This window comes from Varanus komodoensis, unplaced genomic scaffold (assembly GCF_004798865.1).
Source record: "Varanus komodoensis strain SLA01 unplaced genomic scaffold, ASM479886v1 scaffold3, whole genome shotgun sequence".
In the NCBI taxonomy this organism is placed as follows: domain Eukaryota; kingdom Metazoa; phylum Chordata; class Lepidosauria; order Squamata; family Varanidae; genus Varanus; species Varanus komodoensis.
In genome coordinates, this window is record NW_025335761.1 from 4,303,288 (window position 1) to 4,327,022 (window position 23,735).

The 23,735-nt window shown below is 41.1% G+C and overlaps 1 protein-coding gene across 7 annotated transcripts in view; it reads left to right on the forward strand.

The window, feature by feature from the left end:
- Positions 1–23,735, forward strand: part of TRIM44 (tripartite motif containing 44) — a 127,949-nt gene that overhangs the window by 31,224 nt on the left and 72,990 nt on the right. For all 7 annotated transcript variants that reach the window (XR_006415265.1, XR_006415266.1, XM_044435663.1 and 4 more), the window contains exons 3-4: positions 9,599–9,838; positions 20,680–20,699. Coding sequence is in view for 5 of the 7 variants with exons in the window: in XM_044435663.1 (XP_044291598.1) it covers positions 9,599–9,838; positions 20,680–20,699 (260 nt within the window). In the remaining 2 variants the exon portion in view is untranslated. The remainder of the gene's footprint in view (positions 1–9,598; positions 9,839–20,679; positions 20,700–23,735) is intronic.

A 23,735-nucleotide genomic window follows, 5' to 3' on the forward strand; every position in this document is an offset into this window, starting at 1 on the left:
TGAGAGAAAAGTACATGGAAATATGTTTGTCATCAGACTCCTTACTAAGGGGTACCTAGCATCTAGGCTGGATCTAGGGGCGAGGGAGTTCTGCTATCTGTCAGGTGCACGCATTTGGTATGTGTCAGACAGACTGGAGCAGGGGTCTCAAATTGCCGGGACGGGTGGGGCACAGGAAGGGGCCCTGCGGCCTTCAAAGCGCTGGCGGCGCCCGGGCCGGCCGCGGGATGAGCGGCCCACCACCACCGTGGTGGTGGAATACTTGATGCGGCCCAGCCTCACCCAGACTCTACTTTCAGCGGCCCCCAGGTAAGTTGAGTTTGAGACCCCTGGATTAGAGCATCTTCCTAAGGGGGTCATCAGCTGCTTCCGGTGATCTACATGGGGACAAATGACACAGCCAGGCAGGGGTGGGTGCAATCAGTTGGGACTTCAAAGCTCTGGGCAAGAGACTTAAGGACCTGAAGATTCAGGTGGCCTTCTCCTCGCTCTTGCCAAACAGGAAGAGGAGGGTTGCAGAGATGACTGACTGACTGAGGGCCTGGTGTCAGAAGGAATGCCTTGGGTTCCTTGACCACAGCAACCAGTTTGCCCCAGTGGCCTTCTGGTGAGGGACAGGGTGCACCTCACCAGGATGGGGAAAGTGACTTTAGGAAATGCTCTAATGGGTTTCATCTGAAGAACTTTAAACTGACCCAGGGGTGGGGGTGGGATTAGGGCCCTCAGAAGCCAGTTATGAAACCAGTCATGATTGGTCTGGTGAAGGGACAGGATCAGGGTACTTAGGGATGTTGTTACAGATGAATTGGCTGTCTACCCCTAGAAGTGATAAAATATGAAGCAGCATACATAAACAGCTTTTAACAAGGAAAAGGAAACTTGAAAAAGTATTATTTTGCCACAGTAATGCACCACTTGACGTTGGAATAGGGTATTTTCAGTACAACAAAAACAAATAGTTTTACTCTGGAAATGCCAGAAAAAAAATGAAGTGACACTAATACTAAGGCAAGATCTAGCATAGACTGTAAGCACCTATTATACAAAGTCTGAGCAAATCATATCAGTCAGAATTCTTCGAAAACCTAACAGCAATAACCATTCAAGTCTGTGCTCCAGGAACAGATGCTGAGGGGAAGAATTTGAGAACTTTTATGCAAGCATCCAAGAACAGATTTATAACAAACCCAAATAAGACATACTGATAAGATAACTGGAAGACAAAAGTAGGACACAAAGTAGAATCCAGTGTTGTGGGAGAATTTGGCTAGTGGTTAGAAATAAAGCAAGAGAATGACCCCTATAATCCTGTGGAGCCAACAGTCTATGTATTGCAAATTCATACTTCAGGAAACCTCAGATAACTGTATACATGCACATCACCAGACAGCCAATACAGAAATCAGCAAAACTTTGTAACTGGAAGGAGGAGATGGAGAAATCAAGACCAGGAGCAGATTGTAGTAGTGACCATGAACTCTTAATATAAAATATTACATGGAACCAAAACAGATCACTAATGAAAGCATAGTGCCAAAATACAAATTAAAATAAATTCCTGAGGAAATTGAAGTCAAGAGAACAAATTTGCATTGCTGAACTCAGTTGTCTATGAACCAGAAGAATTGTGGCCTAAAACCAGAGATGATGTTAGGGAAGAAAGTCAAACTGGAATGTAGTATCTGACCAGGAGAAAATAAAGAGCAGATACACAAAAGAATTAAAAGGATAACATACTGATTCAAGAGGAGTCTTATGAAGAACAACCTGCTATATTAGAAAGTGAAGCGAAAGCTGCTCCAAAGCATTTGGGACAAATAAAGCACACGGAGTAAATAGGGTACCAATAAAAGTTTCAAGTTGCTGAAACTGAATAATTTCAAATCCTAAGAAGAATGTGCTAGCAACTATGAAAACAAAACTATGGCTTTCAGCCTGGAAGCATTCAATATACATCTGAATACACAAGAAAGGAGATGCAAGGGAGTGCAGTGACTATAGAACTGATACACTAGTTTCCCATGCAAGCAAGTGATACTCAAGATGTTGTCACATATGGAGCAAGAAATGCCTGACCTAAAGAGGCCCTCAGGATCATATCGTTAATATCCATTGACTACTGCAGCACCCCGAAGAACTTCAGAAGGTGATCAATCTGCTCTTCAGAAACTATGGCAAAATTTTTGTGAATAATGAGAAGCTATGCATGATCATGAAAGAAATGGATGTGATTCAGTGCTTGACTGACTGATGTGTAACTAATATTGTGGACAAGAAGTTAATGTTACAACAGCATATGGAGAAAAAGAATGGTTTTCTGCAGGCAAAGGCATTAGACAAAGGTGTATTTCATCCCCTCTTGGCTCAATCGATATGCAGAATAGATTATAAGAAAAGATGGATTAGGTTCAGAGAAAGGAGTGAAAATTGGTGGATGGTACATCAGTAAAGACACTCAGATGAGACTATTACTGGAAGAAAGCCGCAGTGATTTGAAATTACTGTTGCTGAAAGTAAAAGAAGAAAGTGCAAAACCAGGACTGCAGCTGAACATGAACAAAAATCATGACTACTTGCCTTTTATGCAACTCTATATTCTCCAATGAAGAAACTGAAATTGTGAAGATTTAGCATACTTGTCTTAATCATCAATTCAAAGGCCAAAAAATATCAAGAAAAAGAGTGAAGGTTGGAAGTACAGTAATGAAAGTACTAGACATGATGAACTGTTGATGTTTCACTGGAAACATGGAGAGCAGGACACTGTTGTATACCTGATCATTACAAATTGATGTGAAAACTGGACAGCGAAGAAAGCTGACAGGAAGAAAATCAATACATCCAAAACATGCTGCTGGAGGAACTGTTGTGAATACTCTGGACTGACAGAAATATGAGCAAATGCTAGATCAAATCAAGCCAGAACTTTCCCTGGAAGCAAAACTGATGAAATTAAATCTATTCTACTTCAGGCACATGATGATATGGCAAGACTCATTGGAGAAGGGAATAATGCTATTATGCTAGTGAAAGTTGGAGGCAGAAGCAGAAGGCCAACAATAAGAGGGATTGAGTCCATAGAAGAAGCTTCTGCCTTGAGTTGACAAGAACTGAGCATGCCTTTTAAGGACAGGTCATTTTGCATGACATTCATTGGGTTGCCATCAGTTGGAGATGACTTGATGGTATGTGACAACCACTACCACCTCGAATCATATGGTACATGACAATGTCCAGATGGGGCCAGGAAGAAATAAATGTTCACCAGGCTTATGTTACAATGTTTTCTCTTTTTGGGAAAAAATAGGTGACATGAGGAATCAGAACCCTTCAAAGGTAAATCAATATGTAGTAGTACAGCATCTGGAAGCCAGATGCTGTTGATATAAATAAGTGGGTAGAGTCAACATGAAGTCAAAAAGCAGTGTGTGCATGCAGCTAGGAGGATGGCTGATGTCAACATTGCTAAATATTCCAGGAGCAGCAAAGGCTAGAAAAAGCTAACCCTGAGCCACAGCTCTGAGATTGACCTAGCTGGCTTGCAAGCAGCTTGTGTTTCTTTCATGAGTCAGTTATATGCTTGGAATTAATACATTTTTCTCGGAGCTTTATCCCTGCATGTGCATATTCCTTCATAGGGTATTTGCCATGGTTCAGCTAGCATGGTAAGACGAGAGCTAAGTCACATTGCTTAACATTATTGCAAGAAAATATTCACAGTCTTTTAATTTATTTGCAAAGAAGCTCGTGCCTTTTCAAAAAAAATGAAGAAATTCCAGATCTTTCTTTCCTTGCTCATTTTATTTTTTTCTAATTCTTATGTGGTTTGTGCTATTTCAAGTCCCCGGCAATATTCTCTGCCAAATGGTGATTCATTTGTGCAAACAGATAATTATGAGGCAAATGCCACTTTTGACAAACAGAGCAAGGCTTGTCAAGCTCCTTTTCCCCTTGGGCAACACCACTTCTTGTTTTCAGTGCTAGATTGTATTTGACATTTAATTTAAAAGCCCTTGGTACCTACTCATAGAACTTTACAATGATAATAGAGATAAAGCAACTGAGAGCTGCTTATGACAGAACCTTTATTCTTCCAATTGTCCTCATACTTCAGATTATGCAGAAGTGCCTATTTGCATTGAAGAAAGTATTTTGACCTTGAAATGCAAGAAGAGGGAACAGATCCAGAATGATTTAATAACAAAACTCAGTATTTTTGACTCTGAAATAATACACTGATCCACCTGCCATATATCAACCTGTGTGTTGCACACAATAAAAGGGAAAAGCAAGAGAGAAGGGAGTGTGCTGTGGGAGAAGCATTGAATAGTTAAGTAATTCAGTCTGTACTTTCCCCAACATAGTTATTCTCCAGTGTGCCTCCATACTCTATTGATTTGTAGCAGGCGGTCACAGAGAAAATGCCATTCCCTCACCTGTTAGGACAGGGATGGGTCGACTTGAATCTGGACAGAGACACACGGGCTTTTGTGACAGTGCAATGATAAGGGCATGGGCATAATTCACTAGTAGGTTCTTCTGTTCATGCCTTGTTGTGCTGAATGGCACTGCTACGGGATACAGCAGTGATGTTGTACAAGTCCTATTCACTTCAGTGGAACTTGCTGAGAAGAACTCCCCAAGGACTGGTTTTGTATGAGTACCTCAAATAGATTGAATAGTTTGGAGATGAATTGTAGTCAGGCATCTGCTTCTACTTAGCAGTTATCATGCTGCAACTATTGGAAGTATAGCTACACTATCTTCTTTTCTGGTGTGGATGTATTAGCTTCTTTGGCTTTTTCTTTGAAGGGGGGGAGGAGCAAAACCAGAAAAGGAACTTGGTTATGGAGGCCAAAAAGTCTGACTTTTCCAATGAAGTGGATGTACTTTTTGAGTAGGGAGAAGAGAGATTTAAATTTAACAATCTGTTGTACAGAAATAAGGTATGCTACAAAAGGCCTTTCCAACTTTTTATGTTGCTTTCAAATGTTCACTTCCTCTGTGATTCTTCTAAAAGCCAAATTGCTTCCCTCCAGCTGATTTATGGAGTTCTGGGCATTGGATGTGAAGAAAGCAGCTAGTGGTGGGCTGGCAAAGTCAATGTGGCTGCATTTGTAATGCAAGATGCTACCTATTCCTAATGTACCTTAAGTGTTGCCTTGAGATACTTCTCATGCACAGGGGGAACATATTCATTGACTGAAATGATTTCTTTGAGACTTAGCACCTGGAGGAAGAGTTATTCTGAAGCACAATGGGGAAACTCCAGCACCTGTTCAGTTTTCAAAACAAATGAACATATTCTAGTGTATCTGGCTCTCTGCACAGAGATGCTCCCCCCACCCCGCAGATGAATCTGTTATACGTTAACCACATCTATAGCCTGGCAAGTTGGCCCTGATGAACGCCATCAAAAGGCAAATGCACAGCGCACTAATGAGCTGCTGAGCAGTTGTCAGAAGCATCACTCCTAATGGAAAGCAATTGCTTTATAAACAGATGGGCTAGGAAGTCAGTGAATGACTAATCTGAAATTCTTTAAATTGGTTTGATTCATGAGTGGTGAATCCACTCTTAACTAGAACAGGCGTCTCGCTATATTTTAAGGGATTGGCTTAGGGTGTTCCCCCACTTTGTTGTGCTTGCTTTTATGTTTTGTACAGAAAATTGAATGAATATGTGAAAGCGTGAAAGTGACATATTACAGGCTGTACTGTTCTGTACTGAGGAAGTCCTGTGTTCCAAACAAATAATGGGAATCAGCTTGTGTTCAAGGATAGACATCTTCCATGTGTATTTTTTTACTGTGCACACCCCTCCCCCTGCATATGCACATAAAGGAGACAAACTCTAACTTTTTCACCCACTTCAAACTACTTTATCCAAGTGCCTGCATATGTGTGACTGGCAACAAGTAAAAGAACCTTATAGTATTCGATATCCTTGTAGTTAAAAAAATCTAGATAAATGATGGAACTCTACAATGCCTCTGTGCTTGTCATGCTGTCCTGGTTCCCATGAGCATGATGGTGGCTTGTTTAAGCGAAGGGGCATGCAGAATATCTGCATGCTTAATCACCCATCCTGACATCATCTGAACTGGGTAGCATGGCTTTTTCAAAGGTGAAACAACACACCAAAAGCCCAACAATATAGCAGTTGGAGAGTTGTTTTCATCCTCCCAGCAACCCATGCAAGCTTTGTCTGGACCTATGCTTAGGGTAATTGTACCTTACCACAGCTTTGAACACTCATTCCTAGCTTTAAACCTGTAAAAATGGCACTCTGGATTACTTAAAGCAACCCAGAGTTTTTACCAAACAATAACCTATGGGTTAAAACTGAGTTGATTTAACTCTAAGCCTTACAAGGTTGGTTTGGGTACAGGCAAGCAGGTCGGAACTAGCACAGTTGCTCAGTTGTGCTTACATTGAGTTGTTTGTTGGCCATCATCTCTTCAATTATGCAAACCCAGTCTCCACAAATGAGAAGAAATGACTATCTGGAAGCGATCATAGCAGTTTAAAACTCTGAAATGCTTTAATTAAGGATTTAATGCTTCAGGGTCACTTAACCTGTCAGAACCGTAGCATCTACTTTTGTATATTTGTTTTATTTTAATAGGTACTATATATTGCATTTTGTGTTTCCTGTAAATCATTTCAGAATTCCCTTAGATAGTGCGAAGCAACAGATAACATAACTTGCCCTAAAATATCCAAAAACCATTATGGAGCCAGGAGATGGCTTAGACAGTGTTATTATTAACAGTATTTATAGGTCAGTCTGTAGCAGGCTGACTCACAAGGGTACATTTGTGAGCTGGCAAATTTGCATCACTCAGAAGAACCTCAACTTTCCTTGTTTTTTTTCCTAATTCTTACTTCCTCATTCTTGATTATGACCCAAAAGGGCTTCAAGTAACAGGCTATAGTTGCTGGTCAGTGTCCTCTCTGCATTTAGTGCAGTGGTTCGGTCGCATCTTTGACAGGGTGGACCTCACTGTGCTGATTTGTGCTCCTGTAACGTGTGGGATTGCTTAGTGCATTGCACATGGTGGGCCCTGCCTGGGGAACTTTGACTGATAGACAGTGTAGCTGCTGTATCAGGAGAGATGTGCACATTTGTCCTGTTTGCTTCTTTTTCAAGGCCCTTCATGACTTGTAGCTCTTGTTACCTTAAGGGTCACTTCTTGCTACATCTGCCCACCCAGCAGTTTGAGGGATGTTCAGCAAACTCTTCTTATGGCAGGGTGATGATTGCTAGAGGCATCGCCCTAATGGTCATGGTGCCAGAGCTCTGAAGCCCCCTACTGAAGAGGTTAGGATATTTGCCTCCCTGTTGCTGTTTTAGAAGTCCTGGTAGACTTTGCTGTTCAGCAAGTGATTTGCTGAGCTCAGTTTTTTATTTGTTAATAACCACAGAATTTTTTAATGGCATCATTATGTTGTCTTTTTCCAAACTGAACTATTTTTGGAAAAACAAGGATCCTTTTTAACTGTTTAAAAGCCTGTTCATACATTTTCCCTTTACTGTATTATTAGATCTGTCCTTGAAATTGCACAATCATTTCAATGCTTCCTTCTGAAGGTGAAATGCTATCTGGCTGGCTGGCTGGCTAGCTTTATACCTGGCAGGATATCTGGCTAATAGGATGAATGCTTCTGAAATAAGCAAGCTGTTTCAGCATTCTGTTTTTGCCGCTTCCTACCCTTGACCCGTGCAAGATTTTTTTCTTCTCCAGAGAATGCCTCCTGAGCAGTTTCCAGGAGAATCTCAGCATAATACCTTCCTCTGTTTTATTTTTTGTCACAATCCAGCAGTGCTAATTGAAGAGAGAATGTGGCTTCTGCGCTTCGCTGGCAGAACTCATGCCAGAAAAATCTAGTGCCTTAACTATTTCTCAGAACAACTCTTTTCTTAGTAGAGTTGTTTTTTAAGTTTTTATTTTTATATTTTCTCACCTACAATTAAACTGATGTGTTTAAAAAAAAAACCACCCTGCTTTGCAAGCAGTGTCCCCCTCCTTTTTTGAGCATGCTCATTTTTCCAGTGTTCAAAACAGTGCCCATCTGTGATTTTCAACTTCAGTTTTTATAGGTTACTTGCTGCCAGTTTGTATTCACATGCTCTGCTGCAGAATCATACAGCCATAGAGACAGAATTGGAGAAGCTGTTTTGGCTGATCCAGTGGAAGAAGCTTCATTTCTAACACATTCTTGAAGCAGGCCTGCTGCTTCTTTGACAGGCGTTTTTGTGCTCGGAAAGCAGGTACTTAACTTCCCTGCTGCTGTCCTAAAAAAGCAGCATCCTTGGGAGTGTGTGTTCCAGCCTCTTCTTCCTAGCAAAAGTGGCAATCCTATACCTACTGGCTTAAGTTCCACTGAACTCAATGTTATTTCTGAGTAGACATGCAAAGTATTATACTGTAAATTTTCTTGATAAGCTTTCCATGTTGATCTGTGGCCTGAACTTTTGTATAACAACTAGATGACAAGCATGTGTTAGGGTGCAGAGAGAGAAATGGGAAAAAAAAGCTTAAGCAAACCTAAACTGTTAAGGAAGCTATAACTTATTCCGAAAGCTCTAAATAAGCCAACCTATTTAGGAAGCGTGAATTTATGCACTGAGCTTGTGACTGTAGTTTAGAGGAAACTGAATGTTCTTTAGGATTAGCAGAACTTTCTAAAAAAAGTGCTAACATTAGCTGTGAGCGAAATGAATGCATTACTGCTGTTTTCTGGTTTGAGATTGTCATTGCACATGTGTGTGTTCTTCTGTCTGACTCTGATGATAAAGTAGAACCATTCTGTCGCAATAATAAGTCAGATTTCTATTTTATTCAAAGCTGGAACTGAGATAAAATGTATATTAATCATGTATTTGACAAGTAGCCTGCTTTGATTTATATCCATTTTTGAAGTTTGCTCATCAAGATGCACTCATCCTTCTCTCTGCTTGGAGGATCAGTGAGTTTGCCATCCATCTATGACAGGTTGTGCAATTAGGCAAGACGGACATTTGCCCCAAGCTCCTACCTTGTGGATCACAGTTCATGGCCAATATTTCCCTGTCCTCTTGTGAACACTTTAACTTTTTTCTGGCTATTTACAAAGCTCTGGAAGTGAGATTAGTTTTTTTTTCTGATTGCTGCCAACTATATTTCCATTTCTGTCTGACGACTGGTATAATGTCCGTTTCCTGTGCTCCTTCTCTGGAATTTTGGTGATCTTCTTCTTCCATTTTTGGGGGTGGGAGGTGGGGTTATGCTTCTGCTACACTGATACTTAGGTTTTAATAGTGATTAGAGCCTGAACTCACTTAGCCAATCTCCCTTTAGTCTTCCTTCTCCCCAAATAATGATCTACAGTATGTTACTGCCCTCCATGCCAGGGTTATGAAGAATCAGGAATGAATCACTTCAGCACTCAAAAGACCCAATGTGAATATCAAGTAGTTTATTACTTGTTTTTCAGTATTTATTATTTCACTCCAAAGCCCACAGCAGATTCCAGATTTTCCCTATTTCAGGTAGTAGCTCTCCAGTAAACTTGTCAGCAGTTCTCTAAAAGCTCATTATTCTTTTCTATCTCAGGTGACTCAAGGTGACATGAAGCAGTGCATTCAGCAAGAGTTTGACAAAGTGCGACGTCTGGTTTGTGAAGAAGAACGGAGAGCCCTCCACCTGGTGGATCTCCAAGAAGCATTGGCCACTGCTCACACAACAGAAGTTCTGGCTGAAATTGATGTTCGCATGGAAAAATTGATGAGTGACATGGCAGAGCTCACAAGGCAGCTGAACACCTTTAATGAGCTAGCTCTGCTCAAGCCTGAGGTAAATAGAGAGCATATGAAGCAGATAACAGCAGGGGGCTGTAAAGCTTTATGATGGATGCAGAAGTTTAGTCTCCTTTATTGCTTGTCAGCATTTAGAGGTGGTCACAAATTCATTGAACTTTCAAGGCGATATGCAGAGTTGTAAGCAATAGCCCATTATAAGTGTCTGGTGTTAGCTGATGCCCAGTTGACTTGGATGGTTTGAAAGGCTTCCATCCTTCCCAAAGTGGGATTATAGTGCTTTATTGCAACAAGATCTTGTATCTGACTAAGTGTATCAGGGCATATATAAAGAGCTACATTCTGTAAACCTCTGAGTTCAGTTTTAGAAGGAACAAAGCACGCACTTAAAAAAAAGTCCTCTTTGATGTGTGGGGCCAGCCCTAGTTTTAGGCAGAGTGAGGAGGTTGCTTTAGGTAGCAGAAGATGCATTGAGGCTGAAGCAACAGCAAATGTTGTAGCAGAACTAAGCCTGCTGCACATCTGGCCCTGCACACCCTGAAGCTAGACTGCTGCCCCCAGTTGCACCAGAGGACACTGTCCCATCACCAGTGCTAAAGTGTGGTATTCAGCTGTCTGTATATCGAGCACCATATCGTCCTTTGTCTCTTTTGGTCAAACACTTTTGATATAGCATTACCTCTTCTTTTCAAGAGACAGAGATGGTTCTCTCTGTTTCCCTAGAAGAGGTCTGTATCTTTTATTACCTCTTTCAGACTGTTAGGAATTTTCTTTGGCAGTTATTTTGGTCACTGCCACATACAAGTTGGATCAAGAATCTGCATTCTTCTTCCATTGTATAAAACAGTATCAGATAGTGAAATAGATATCAGCAGAATGCCTGTTAAATTTTGCCTTTTAATTTTGTAGTTGGTCAGACAAGTTAGCCACACAAAATGAATCCAAACTACTGCTCCTTGGTTTTGGTTTTATTTTTTTTACACAAAGAAGCTGGCAGCAAAACCAAGACACTTAGTAAGCACCTACTTAATTATAAGAAGACATGTGGCAATAAAAATAGCATTCAGGTCATTTTGAGGCCAAATGTAAGAAAGCCTTTGTTTTAGACTAGAGTCCATGTAATCCCTGTCCAGGTCACCTGCAGGACATAAAGTGAGAGTCCTCACTAAAGTGTTTTCTTCCTAGCAGCTAAGCATGTTGTTTGTGTCTTATCATGGCTTATAGTAGTTGATAGACCTGTCCTCATGTGTAATTAATTTTTAGAAAAACTGATCTTCAAGACAGCAAATTCCATACACAATTATGGACTCATGTGAAGCAGTACTTCTCTTTTATCTATTCTGACTCTACTGCCAATCAATTTAATTGGGTAACCTCAAGTTTTAGCATTATCAGCAATGAACTAAAATATTCTTTTTCCGATACAATTCATAATTTTATAAACTCCCTCCTCCCTCTTGTAATCTTTCTTCTGGGCCAGAATACATCAACATTTAGCCTTTCAGAATGCTAAAAGCCCCTTAATCATTAGGGTTGCCTTCTACCTGTTCCAGCTCTGTTTTATCCTTTTTGAGACTTGAGCAACCAGAATCGCATGCCAGATTCCAAATGTGGCTGCATCTTAAATTTTACAAAAGGCATAATTATATTGGCCATCTTATTTTTCAATTCCTGTTCTGACCTGGTAATATGAAACACAGAATATGCAGCTTTCACTGAATTACTGCAAGCTTTGAAGCTTTTGTAAAGGGTCTACAAAAAGTGTGCTTGTTTGAAATCAAATGAACAACAGCAACCAAGGGAAAACATTTTGGAGGAGAACATAGAAATGCAAGGTAAATTTTGGACTGGGAAAATGTTTGACCAGCACCGTTCTTTTAAGTAACTATGCCAGGGATTGGGAAATTTCCTTCTCCATCCCACCCCACCCTCAGTGCTACATATATGTTGGACTGTCTAGGCAACTTCCTACTTCTGTAATCATTGTAATCATGATGCCATGAAGTTTAACAAAGTTTGCATCTCACACAAGTCGCAGGGCACCACTAAGATTTAGCTCCTGATTTTCTTTCTTCTAGTTACCTCCATGACTAATTATTCTGAAGTGCTAACGTTTATTCTATCTTGGAATTTGTGTTCTAGATGGACATTTACCCAGTCTGTCTATGCAAGCACAGTTAAAGTTGCATATTATTAAATCCTTTTGACTGCCTCACTGATTTTTATTTTGCCATCTGAAGATAATAATCAGAGTTTTAGTTAGAAGAGAAGAAAATTGAAATCTGTTCTCAGTATGCTACTTCATTGTTTGGCTTGGTATTCCACTTTTATTCCGTGGAAGAGTTTGTTGCTATTAAGCTTTGTAGTTAACTGACATTTTTTTTTCTTTTACATATAGAAAAAACATTTCCTATATAGAAAAACATTTTGCATCTTGCAATAGCCATATCCTATTGAGCTTCAACTGTTTAAACATATTTTAATATGCCCACTGGGTCCATACTCCATTTTAGTACAAAACAATTTGATGATTCCATCCTGACTTGGCAGCTTCTTGTATTTGAATACAAACATTTATAAACTTAATCTCTCTCCAAATTTGTGTGTGTGCTTTCTCCCTCCCTGTCCCCCATAAGCTTTCACATAAATGGCAAAATATTAATTGCTATGACTGATGGATTAGGGTAACTATTAGTGGGGAAACATCGGGATGGCAGTCAGTGACGAGTGGGGCCCCCGAGGGCTCTCTCCTGGGACCAATCCTGTTCAGTCTTTTCATCAGTGACATGGAAGAAGAGGTGACCTGTCCACTGATCAGATTCGCAGATTTTACTAAAATGGATTCAGTGGCCACAACTGAGGAGCAGGTACTCTGGATCCAAAAGGATCTGGACAGACTATGGAAGTGTGCCAGAGACAACAGAATGGTGTTCAATGCACATAAGTGCAAAGTCTTGCACTTGAGACATAGGAATGAGTGTCATAAGTACCGGTTAGGTGACAAGTGTGAACTTGTGAAAAGGATCTCTGGGTACTGGTCGACTGAAGGATAAACATGAGTCAGCAGTGTGACACAGCGGTCAAGAGGGCAAATGCCACCCTTGGTTGCATAGCCAGATGCGTGGCTTCTAGATCAAGAGAGGTATTACTGCTACTCTATATGACTCTGGTGCTCCCACAGCTGGAGTACTGTGTTAATTTCTGGGCCCCTCATTACAAGAGGGATATAGGAAGGTTGGAATCAGTGCAGTGAAGGGCCACAAGGATGGTAGCTGGTTTGCAGATTAAGCCATATGAGGAGTGACTGAAGGAACTGGGTCTTTTCAGCCTTGAGGAGACTCAGAGGGGGGCCTGTTAGCAACATATAGGTATGTGAAGAGGTGTCACGTGGAGGAGGGCTGTGACCTTTTTTCCCTACAGAGAAGGGTAGGATGTGTTCCAATCGGGCAAAGCTCAGGGAACTAAGATTCAAGGTGGATGCCAGGAAGTACTTCCTGACAGTTAGGACCCCGAGGGTATGGAATGGGCTTCCATGCAAGGTGGTTGAAGCCCCATCAGTGAGGGTGTTTAAGGATAGGCTGAATGTACACATGGTGGACATGTCAAGAGCGGAGCCAGCTGGAGCCAGGAGTCAGCCTAGATAGTCCAGGAGGCCCCTTCTGACTCGCTCTGTTTCTATGATTAAGGAGCCAGTCATACCAATCGAGCTCCAAAAGGCTGCATTCTGACAGTGACCTGGAACACATGACACAATAGCCCATTGTGGCTTAATTTGTGGGCTGTCATGTAATGCTGAGTGCTCTTTTTACAAGGAATCCACAGGCATCCTTGCTTGCCATGGTTTGCTATGGCATGCAAATCTGGGACCATGGGTTGTTTGAATATGCAGTTCTGCTATTCCCCATTTCTGGAATTTCCCTAAGAAATTTGTATGGCACAGTCTTTCTTTTCAGAGCCAGGCAAAGACATACACAACAACAACTACTACTACTACTATTATTATTTCTGTGAATGCTGGTGGCCTTTATATTATTGTTATATTGATGTTTTAATAGGTTTCAATAGGTTTTTAATGATTTCAATAGGTTTTAATATGCTGTAAGCCACCTAGGAAGGCCTTTTGGCAGCTATAGGTGGCATAGAAATATGTGCATGAATAAATAAATAGTCTCTTGAATAACCATAACACAAATTATGGGCCATTTGTGGGTTGTCTGGGCCCTCCAACAAACCACTGGTGGTTAATTTAGTCCCAAGGGACCATCACAGAAAGCCACATGCCTGTGAGTGTTGTTTTTGCATGACATTCATGGGCACCCTGCTTACTGTTGCTTATCCTGTCATGAGACTCTCGGCAAGATGCTGTAGGGAGCAGGCTTGTTGGTGGTCAGTCCAGCTGGTGAGGATAACTAAGCCAATTTTGCCAGCACACACAGTGGGAAAAGTGAGCCCCAATGCGTTGCTTTCTCTGCCATGATGTGGGAATGCATCCATTGTGTGGGACCCCCTTTTCAGGGATGTCTCTGAAGCACCTTTTAACCATTAGAGTTGATTCCCGTATGTTTGCAGATATGTTTGCAAGATTACAGCTGAAAAGGGTGAGGAAAAAATGCCACAGATACAGTCCACTCACTTGCAGGAAAAGAGAACAGGTAAATAATGATGGCTAATAAGTCTGCAGAGAGAAAGGGGCAGATGAATACATTATTGGACTTATATAGAGACTGGTCCAAGGTAGATTTACTGCAATGGGGGGAAACCCCACACACAAGAATAAGATTTTTAAAAGGCTTGCTGGGTTTGACCAAGGATTTAACTAGTCAAGAATTCTGATTTCTAAAGTAGTCAAGTAGATGCTTTAGGATGATCACAAACAGGGCACAAAAAAAGAGTTCCATTCCATGTTCTTCCTGTTTGCAGTTTTTACTTCTTTGTAGGGAGTATCCCACTAATATGGGTGAATATGAGAACATGGGAGTGAACAGCTGATGACACAGCTACTGCACAGAGATGCAACAGCGTATCACTTTGGAATTGTGGGAGCTGGTGTGGTGCTTAGAACATTGGACAAGGCTACTCAGGAGATCTGGGTTCTATTCCCCACTCGACCATGAACTCAGTGGGTGACTTTGGGCTAGTCATTCAATTCTGAGCTGAACCTACCTCACATAGTTCTTGGAGTAGAAGAGGAACCCAAAGCAGAGAAGAGGAACTCTTGTGAGGAACCCAAAGCAGTACAAAAGGCAGGATATAAATGTAAAGTAATAATACTAACTTGGGGAAGCAGGAATACATCCTGCAAGGTTTGAGTCCATTGCTTTGCGTGTGGAAGGTTTGAGCAAGAAGTCCAGGTTCCCACTCAGAATGAGCAGAAGAAACTTCAGATACATCATAGCTTGCATACCACCTTTTGAAATATTTGAAATAATGCAGATTAAACAAGAGGGACCCCCCCCCAAGAATCTAAAATCACCCAATTAAGATGCAACCCTGTGCTTGTTTAGATAAGAAAAAGTCCTGCAGCTCTTGACATTCCCCAGCCTCTATACTGGTGGGAATACCAGACTTGGGGGTGGGGGGCTTTTTCCTATTTAAAAATGCATAGGTTTTCACCCCAACCATTGTTTTGGTCACAAAAACAAACACAATTCTACTCTAAGGCAAAGTCTTGGCTATCTGTTGCCCTTGTTGCTGTACATAGACATCTTGCTAGCATATCTGTTTTAAGTTGCTAATACAAACTGTCATCACATGTCTAAATATTATTATTTGCAGGATAATGTTAGGTAAAAGTTCCTACTGTGCTAGACAAGAAGGATGAGAAAAATTTCTTGGTTTGTGCTTATTTTGTTTCATTTTGATTTGTGGCCTCCCTATTGACAACTCAGGCTTGCTAGTTAAAAGGTTTATTTTTGCTTTTATTCCCAATCTAAGACTGCATTCCAACTTCTTGAACAAAGATATAACCTTGGTGAAACTTCATTCACTTTCTAGAAGTTATACCAGTGATGACTTCAAGAAACCAGGTTAAGAAAGAGCTTGCATTGAATTTACTAGCGTTTTTGTTCTGAGCACAGATTGAGTCTGTTCAACAACTTTTGATTGACTTGTCTTAGAAAGGAACTGTGGGAGCTTTTGCTAGCTGTATGGAAAGGTGGTTGATCTCTTTATATCACAGCTTTTTTTCATTGTCAGAAACTTTATTCACTCTGTTTTATAGCTTCTTTCTGTGTTTGAGAAGGAAACTCTCTGTAGTGGTCATTCTATATGAATTCCCCCCCACCCCTTACTCATCATGAGAAGAGAAAGATTTTGACCCGTACTCAAATATCCCCAGTAGCCAGAAATGTTTCCAGGCTTCATTTGTCTTGCAGGGCTCAGTATATAAATGCAATGGAGAAAGATTGAGCATTGGCAGTAGGTAATTTCAGAATATAGTGAGTGCTGCAAGACTCAGCCACCCTACCAAGACACCCCAATCTTTGATGGATCAGGGGGAAGAGCCCAGAAAAAACAGCTCTTTTCGTCTAACATGTATAGCTACTTTGTTTTCTGGCACATACTTCCTCACCCAGCAAATTCCACCCATGCACCATAATGGATTCCCATAGATCAGTGTTGTCCAAACTTAAACGGCACAGTAGTCAGAATGCATACTGACCATGATGTGCCCGCATCAAGAAACTGAGGCAAGCCACATGTAGCATTTATTTTATATTCAAGGAATTATGCATGCAGAAGACTATCCAGTGAACACTCATTTTAAAGAAGAGGAGCTTCTCCCAAAGTCATCTTTAAACATGAAATGGCTAATGTTGGAAAGTGAAGTGCCCAAGGCCACAAGCTGAACAGAGGTAGTCAATGCTTCCAAACAACAAGCTATTCTTCTAATGTGACATTTAGTTATTTGTTTGTTTATTTATTTAAAACTTTTGTATATCATGCCATCCCAGACATCTTGGGATGGTTCATAATAACAACAGTAAAATAAGATAAAAAAATAAGAGTATCACACATCCAATACTAAATGTAAAACCACAGATTGAGATAAATTGGCAATTAAAATAGTGGGAAAATAAAAAGGTTTTCACCTGGTGCCAAAAGGAAAGGAGTGTTGGTGCCAGACGAGCCTCTCTGGGGAACTTGTTCCACAGTCAGGGTTCCACCACAGAGAAGTCCCTCCTCTGGGTAGCCACCTTCCTAATCTATTTGAAGGAGGGCTCCCAGAAGAGCACCTCTGCCTCAGATCTCAAGGGGTGAGAGGGCACATAGGGAAGAAGGTGCTCCTTCAGGTATCCAGGACCCAAGCTGTTTAGGGTTGCTTTTTGTTTTATAGAAAATAAACTGCTTGGTTTCCCATAGAGATCTTAGGTCAATTAATTATGACCAGCTATTTATCCAGATCCTTCTAAAGCCATTCTCCTTCATGCCATATCAATGTGTAGCCTAGGCCATTATTTTCCTTCCTGCTGCCATCCACATGAATAGCCAGTGGGGTGTGGAAACAGGCCAGAGGTGGGATCTAAGGCAGGAGTTCTTTGGAAGTGGAGACTGAGGTTTTAGAAAGAGCAATGGCCAAGCTGCAGCCAGTCACCCAACATTGCAGGTGGCGGTGATAACTGAGCCAGACTGTCCCATTACCCATCTTCTAAAAGTTAACAGCCTGCTCAGAAATCTTCCTTGTAGCCACAGAAAAAAGTAGCCGCCTTAAATGTATCTGTGGCCCTGTGCTAGCACTGTGGGGTATATGCCAGAGTGCCATGTTGAGGATATGGGAGTGGGCACCGCTGGATATTTTTAAAATACTCTCATCCATTCTCTTCCTTTTAAAAATCTGTGTACAGTGGTACCTTGGCTCATGAACGCCTCAGTTCATGACCAAATCAGGTTGCGAACAAAAATTTCATAAAAATTTTGACTTAGGTCATGAACTGCACATTGGGTGACGACTGCAATCGCGACCATCTCTCCACCCACCCAAGTGGGGAGATGGCCGCGATCATGCTGGGGCTGTGGGGGAGATGTCCGAGATCGTGCCTGTCTTTCCTTTCCTAACAAGCGTGCCTGTTATTGCTCCCATCTTTCCTGCAGGAGTGCAACTGCGATCTCGGCCATCTCCCCCCCCCCCCAGCATGATTGCGCCCATCTCTCCCTCTCCCCCCGAGTGTGCCTGCAATCGCACCTGTCTGTCCCCCCTCCCCCCAGCACGCCGGGATGACGGGTGCGTGCAGGGATGAGGAGCACAATCGTGGTCGTGTTGAGGGGGCGGGGAGATGGCTGCGATCTTTGTTGTTCTTTGTCACTTTGCTTTACATTTTTCTGATTAAAAAAATAGTTACAGAACAGATTAAGCTTATTTACATTGACCCTTATGGGGAAATGTAACTTGGCTCATGACCAATTTGGGTCACAACCAGAGTCCTAGAATGGATTAAGTTCGCCAAGGTACCACTGTATTCCTCATTTGGCTCTCAGGTGGCAGTTCAGCAGTTCCAGAAATGAGCGTTCAGCTTTGATATCTTATCTTTCTGTGTTCCCCTTTATGACCCAGAGCCCGTATAGGCAACCACACTACCTTGGGGTTTATGCATCCAGAATCGTTTGGTTATCTCTCTCATCCAGCCAAGTGACCAGTGGGTTTTCAACTGCACATCAAATGGAGACAGATGCAAATTAAAGGGGAAATGTTCATCTGTTGAGGTTTCCATAATACCATGCCAGCACACTCAGTTATTGTTTTCAGACTTTGAGTGTTTAGTGTGTGTGTGTGTGTGTGTGTGTGTGTGTGTGTGTGTGTGGAGGGATATAGGGCTATGTGGATTTTGTACTACTCCTCTCAAGAACTCCAGCTTGGCCATTAGTGAAGAATGAAGAGAGTTGTGGCCCTCTGGTTTTTATGTGAGCGTGTTATTTGACCACATGTTTCCCAACCAATAGGAAGCAAATGTAATGGATGATCAAATGGGTAAGATGAAGCTATGGAAATGTAATACTTCCTGTGCCATTCAATACATAACAATATAAGAATAGTTTTGCTGGATTTCATCGTAGGCCATTTAGTCTAACATTTGGTATTCACCCATGTGTTCCTAAATAGTCATAAGCATAAAATTAATGACTTCTTGCTCCTTGCCAGCATCTCATATCCACCTGTTTCCTGTAATACCCTTTAAGGCCACCTAGACTAGAAGTGAATATAGCATACTAGTACATTTTATAAGCTAGTTCTTGTGTAGGTTGTATTTAATTTTGTCTTGAAGTAAAATACTAAGTAATGATTCTTGGTAGCTTGTCTGCTGTGGATTCCATGCTAAAGCCAATATATAGAAGAGTTACACTATAATTTGAGAAAGCGCTAGATGGGAACAGAAGCCACATGTTGAGAAATGGTTGATAGATTAATAAATTCATCCTTAAATGTATTTTGTAGTACACTTTGTTCTTTATTAATGTGAATCTCCTATTAATATTCTTCCAGAACTGAAATAATATATTTGAACCTGTTTTATCTATGTGGCCCATTTCTTTTCTGAATAATGGATGTTCATGAAAGGAATGGAAGAGAGAACAAAATAGGATTGGCAAATATATTCTTTGTAGGTAATGTATTTGCCAAACTTGTTCTGTAACCAGAGTGAGCAGGAAAGGTGCTGGAACATTTGTTTTATGTGGGATTCTATGCACAACAACAATGTACATATTAGGCTGCCTTAAACAGGATGGTTTACCTAAGCCAGAATGATCTACTCTGAGTGGCTTTTAAAGGTCTCTGGCAAAAAAAGGCAATTTTCTCAAGCTTGGTTATGATTGCTCAAGGATTGAACCAGAGACATTCCACTTGCCAAACATACGTTGGATCTACTGAATTTTAGGCTTTGAATTTCCTGTGCGATATATATAAAATTTGTCTAAGATTGTCTTTAACACCAGTTTTTTATAGAAAGTAAATTTGAGAAAGCACAGATGAGTTAATATATATATTTGTTTCACAGCATCACAAATAATGCATTCTTGTCTAGATAAATCTGATTAAATTTCAGTATTAACTGAAGTTTATATTGTGCATCTTTTCCTTATCAGAAGCTCAAAGCAAACAGATATCAAAGCTTGCTCAGTTTTGCCCTTTTCTTTGTGAAAGAGGAAATGTTACTTGTGTAACTCCACAGTGGTATTTACATAGAACTGATTATTGCAGTGCCCTTTCCTCTCTTTCAAAATGTGAGATAAAATGTCCTCAAGGCTCTGCTTAGAATAAGGAGTTTTAATGAACCCTGGGCTAGTATCTTTTTGCCACAGCATTTTAACACTTGTGTGTCAATTCAGCTCACATGCTTCTGTGAAAGCAGTGAGGACCTGGCCCAATGTGCTTGGGATTGCTAGCACTTACCATTTGAGAACCACCTCATGTAGACAAAGTTCTTATCTGAACCATTAGATACCAGTACTCAGTTAGGTACCATCTGCTTCCCCAAGCAGTAGCCAAAGACCAAACCTGTTGGTATGGTCAAGGCTGAGAAGGTGTTACTTCAACAAATGGCATCCGTCCTGCAAGAATGACCTGAGAATCTGGCGTGAAGGGCTAAAGTGTGCTTAACTGATGAGAGCTGAGATGATCATTTTTGGAGAGACTGTTATTACTGCTGCAAGCCTAGTGTAATAAATGGGCTGTTCTTTGTGCCCTCCTGGTCAAGTGCAGCCTGCAGCTTGGAATGTAATGATGATGACCTCTGTTGGCAGAGTAGAGCGTCTCTTTCATCATTAGACAGCAGGCCCTATGCATACCTGTCATATATTACTTATTCACTCTAAGCATGAAAATCAATGTTTTTCAGTGCTGCTCCCAACATTTTTTTTCTTTGTGTATGTGTTTCCCTGCAGAGCACAGATGAAGAAACCAGGTGAGACCATTTCCTTCCTTTTTTCTTCTCTTCCTCCTCTTCCCATTATGCCCCTTAACTGTGTGTAATTCCACTGGGAATGCAAGCAAGACTTCTAACAGACTTTTTAAAAAAGATACTGGCTTTCTGTTTTATGGGAGGAAAATGTAGAACTTTGAGGCAATGCTAACAGCATGCTAAATCATGTACAATTGGAGCACTGTTGGTTGTCTGCTTTCGAGTTTCTTACTTCAGTTAACAATGTACATTCATTGTATTGATTGCCATGATGGTCCAACATATCAACCCTCCAGGCAAACCTATTATCTCTTCTCATTTGAGTTCCTGAAATCAAGACAGGAAATGCTGCAACTGAAAATAAATGGTCAGCTGTGTTGGCTGGTGGCTCATGCTTAGATGCAGCACATTTCTTTCCTTGAAAAAATATTCTTTTAAAAAAGTGATCTAAGCAAATCACAAGACCTGGGTAAGTAATTGGTCACTTATGTGCTGTCTTCTGTAGGTCGGGGAGGAAGTTACCTTTTTATCATCTCTTCCCAAACAGCCATGCATACAAGATTGAAAAGCGTGTATGTAATTGATATGAAGAATGTATATTAGTAAACAAAATACATTTCTAAGTTTGTTCAAACCAATAGCACTGGGAGCTGCTAATGTGGGAAAACCATGAAGCACTTCCCTTCAACTACTGACGCTGGTATAAATCCACTTCTCTTGCAATTTAGATAACAACATGCTGCCTAATAAGGTTTTACGTACTAACTCAAACTCATCTGCTATAGCTTAGTTGTAATCTTTGTAACAGTTGTAACCAGTCAGTCTTAGAGGAGTTCAATCCTGACTGCTCTTTAGCAGGCCAGATACTGAAGATGAAAATCAAGTGCTTTGGCCACCTAATGAGAAGGAAGGACTCCCTGGAGAAGAGCCTAATGCTAGGAACAATAGAAGATGGCAAAAGAAGAAGGGGGCAGCAGAGCTAGATGGGGTCACTGAAGCAGTCGGCGTGAGCTTAAGTGGACTCCGGGGGATGGTGGAGGACAGGAAGGCCTGGAGGAATGTTGTCCATGGGGTCGCGATGGGTCAGATGCGACTTTGTGACTAGCAACAGCAACAGCCTCAGTAAACAGTGAATGAATTGCTGTCTTAAAGCTAACAGGTTGCAATACTGGAACCAGCCAATTGACTCAGTTTGACTATCATCTTGTGTGGTAATGAGAATAGGATTCAACTTACTTCCACACATTTTTCTGCTCTTGTTCCATATTCTGTGCTTCTTATGATAACCCATTCTTGGCTTATTTGCAGCTTTATAAATATACAAAAAGGTTTCCTTTCCTCCTGAATCCTTCAAGTCACTTCTGTGGGTTAAGTTAAACCAAGTTACACTGAAGCACATGTGACTTATTTTTTGGTAGAATTCTTTGTACATGTCTTCCTGCAGTATTGCAGCAGGGAAATGGGAATTCATTTGGACAATGCCCAGTGCAGTCCTTATGATCAATGTGACTTCCGCTATCAATGTGACTTCCACTATTTTGATGTTGAGTTTGGTGCAGGCTGACAGCTGAATGGATTGTTCTGCTGCTTCCTCTCTTCCCTGTGGGCCTTATTTTTCATAGCCATATGCTTTTCTCTGTAGGCAAAGGAACGTGTTCTAATAATATAAGGTGAACCTGGCATTCCTAATGCTTATAATTTCTGCCTTGACAGTTGAATGACTGCTCAGATGGGTACTGCACATGTCCATCAGTTTCAATAAACCTAGGCTTTTCTGCATAGCTCTTGGAAAGTATTGTTGACTTTGTCGGAAAGCTAGCTTGGGAAGCATCTGGGAACAGACAGGAAAAGAAAAAGGGGAAGAGAAATGCTAAACACAAGTTGTGGTGCTTAGTTTCAGCTGTACACATTTGATGCTTTTTTGACGTTGAGATGAAAAGGACTGAAGGCCATTGGTGTGGAATGTTCTAGGGAAAGTTGCTCAGCTGTATTTATTGCTAACTCATCATGGTTCTCATCTCATCGTGTTACTCATAGATAGTTTATGCATTTTTGAAGTAGTACATCCCAAAGAGAAAGCAATAGCTATGTTGAAAGCTATTGCTTTCAGATATTCTTAAAGGTACATATAGCAGAGGCTGTAATGCTTCTTGTAATCCCTTGTTGTCCCAGTATAGAATAAGTCAGAGCTGTCTGCAGGATTTTGGCAGAGGCTTTAGGCAGAAGCATTAGAGTTAGTCTAAACCAGCAGTGGTCCGTGCTTTTTGGTCCAGCCTGTCGCAACAGCATTGCATGTGGGAGAAGGGGAAGGATGAAAGAGTTGAAGACCGAACCAGTTTGGATTGGGTGTGGTGGTGGTGCACAGCTTTGCCTGACTGAAGAAGCTGGCTGCTGCTAGTTTAGAATGGACCCGCGCATGCATGGATACCCTCTTCAGAGGTGTTCCTCTGCACGCCACACCATCTGAAACGAGGCATTTGGGGTGTTGTTCCCATTTGCTGGACTCTTCCCAGGAATGCTTATCTGGCACCTTCACTTAGGTGTATTAGAGCTCTTTATTTTCACAGACTTTAAATCTCTGACCCTCTACCCTCTGTTATTGCATTTAGCACTGCTGTTTTCTATTGGTTATTGTAAACTACCCTGAAGATGCTGAATTTTTAAAAAGCAGGATAATCTACCTACCACCATTGTCTAACTGCCAAGTGTGACAACAGCTTCTCAAGTGCTCTTCATATAAGAGCCTGTTTTATATTTTCAAGATCATATATGTATTGGAAAAGTAACTTCATTTGTGTGTGTTTGTGTGTCTGTATTTCTTTTGTCATTTCCAGTCCAAAAGCACCACACTTTTACTAGTCCCCTTATTTCATATGGTAGTTCTCCCCCACCCTTTTATTTTATTTTAAAACAATCAAGTTTAAAAAGAAGAAAATAAGAATACAAGTAAAGATTACAAACACCAAGGATTTTCCACTGTTGTTATCCCCATTAAAAAGAAGTTGCGTGCCATACAATTTCCACCTATCATTAATGTCT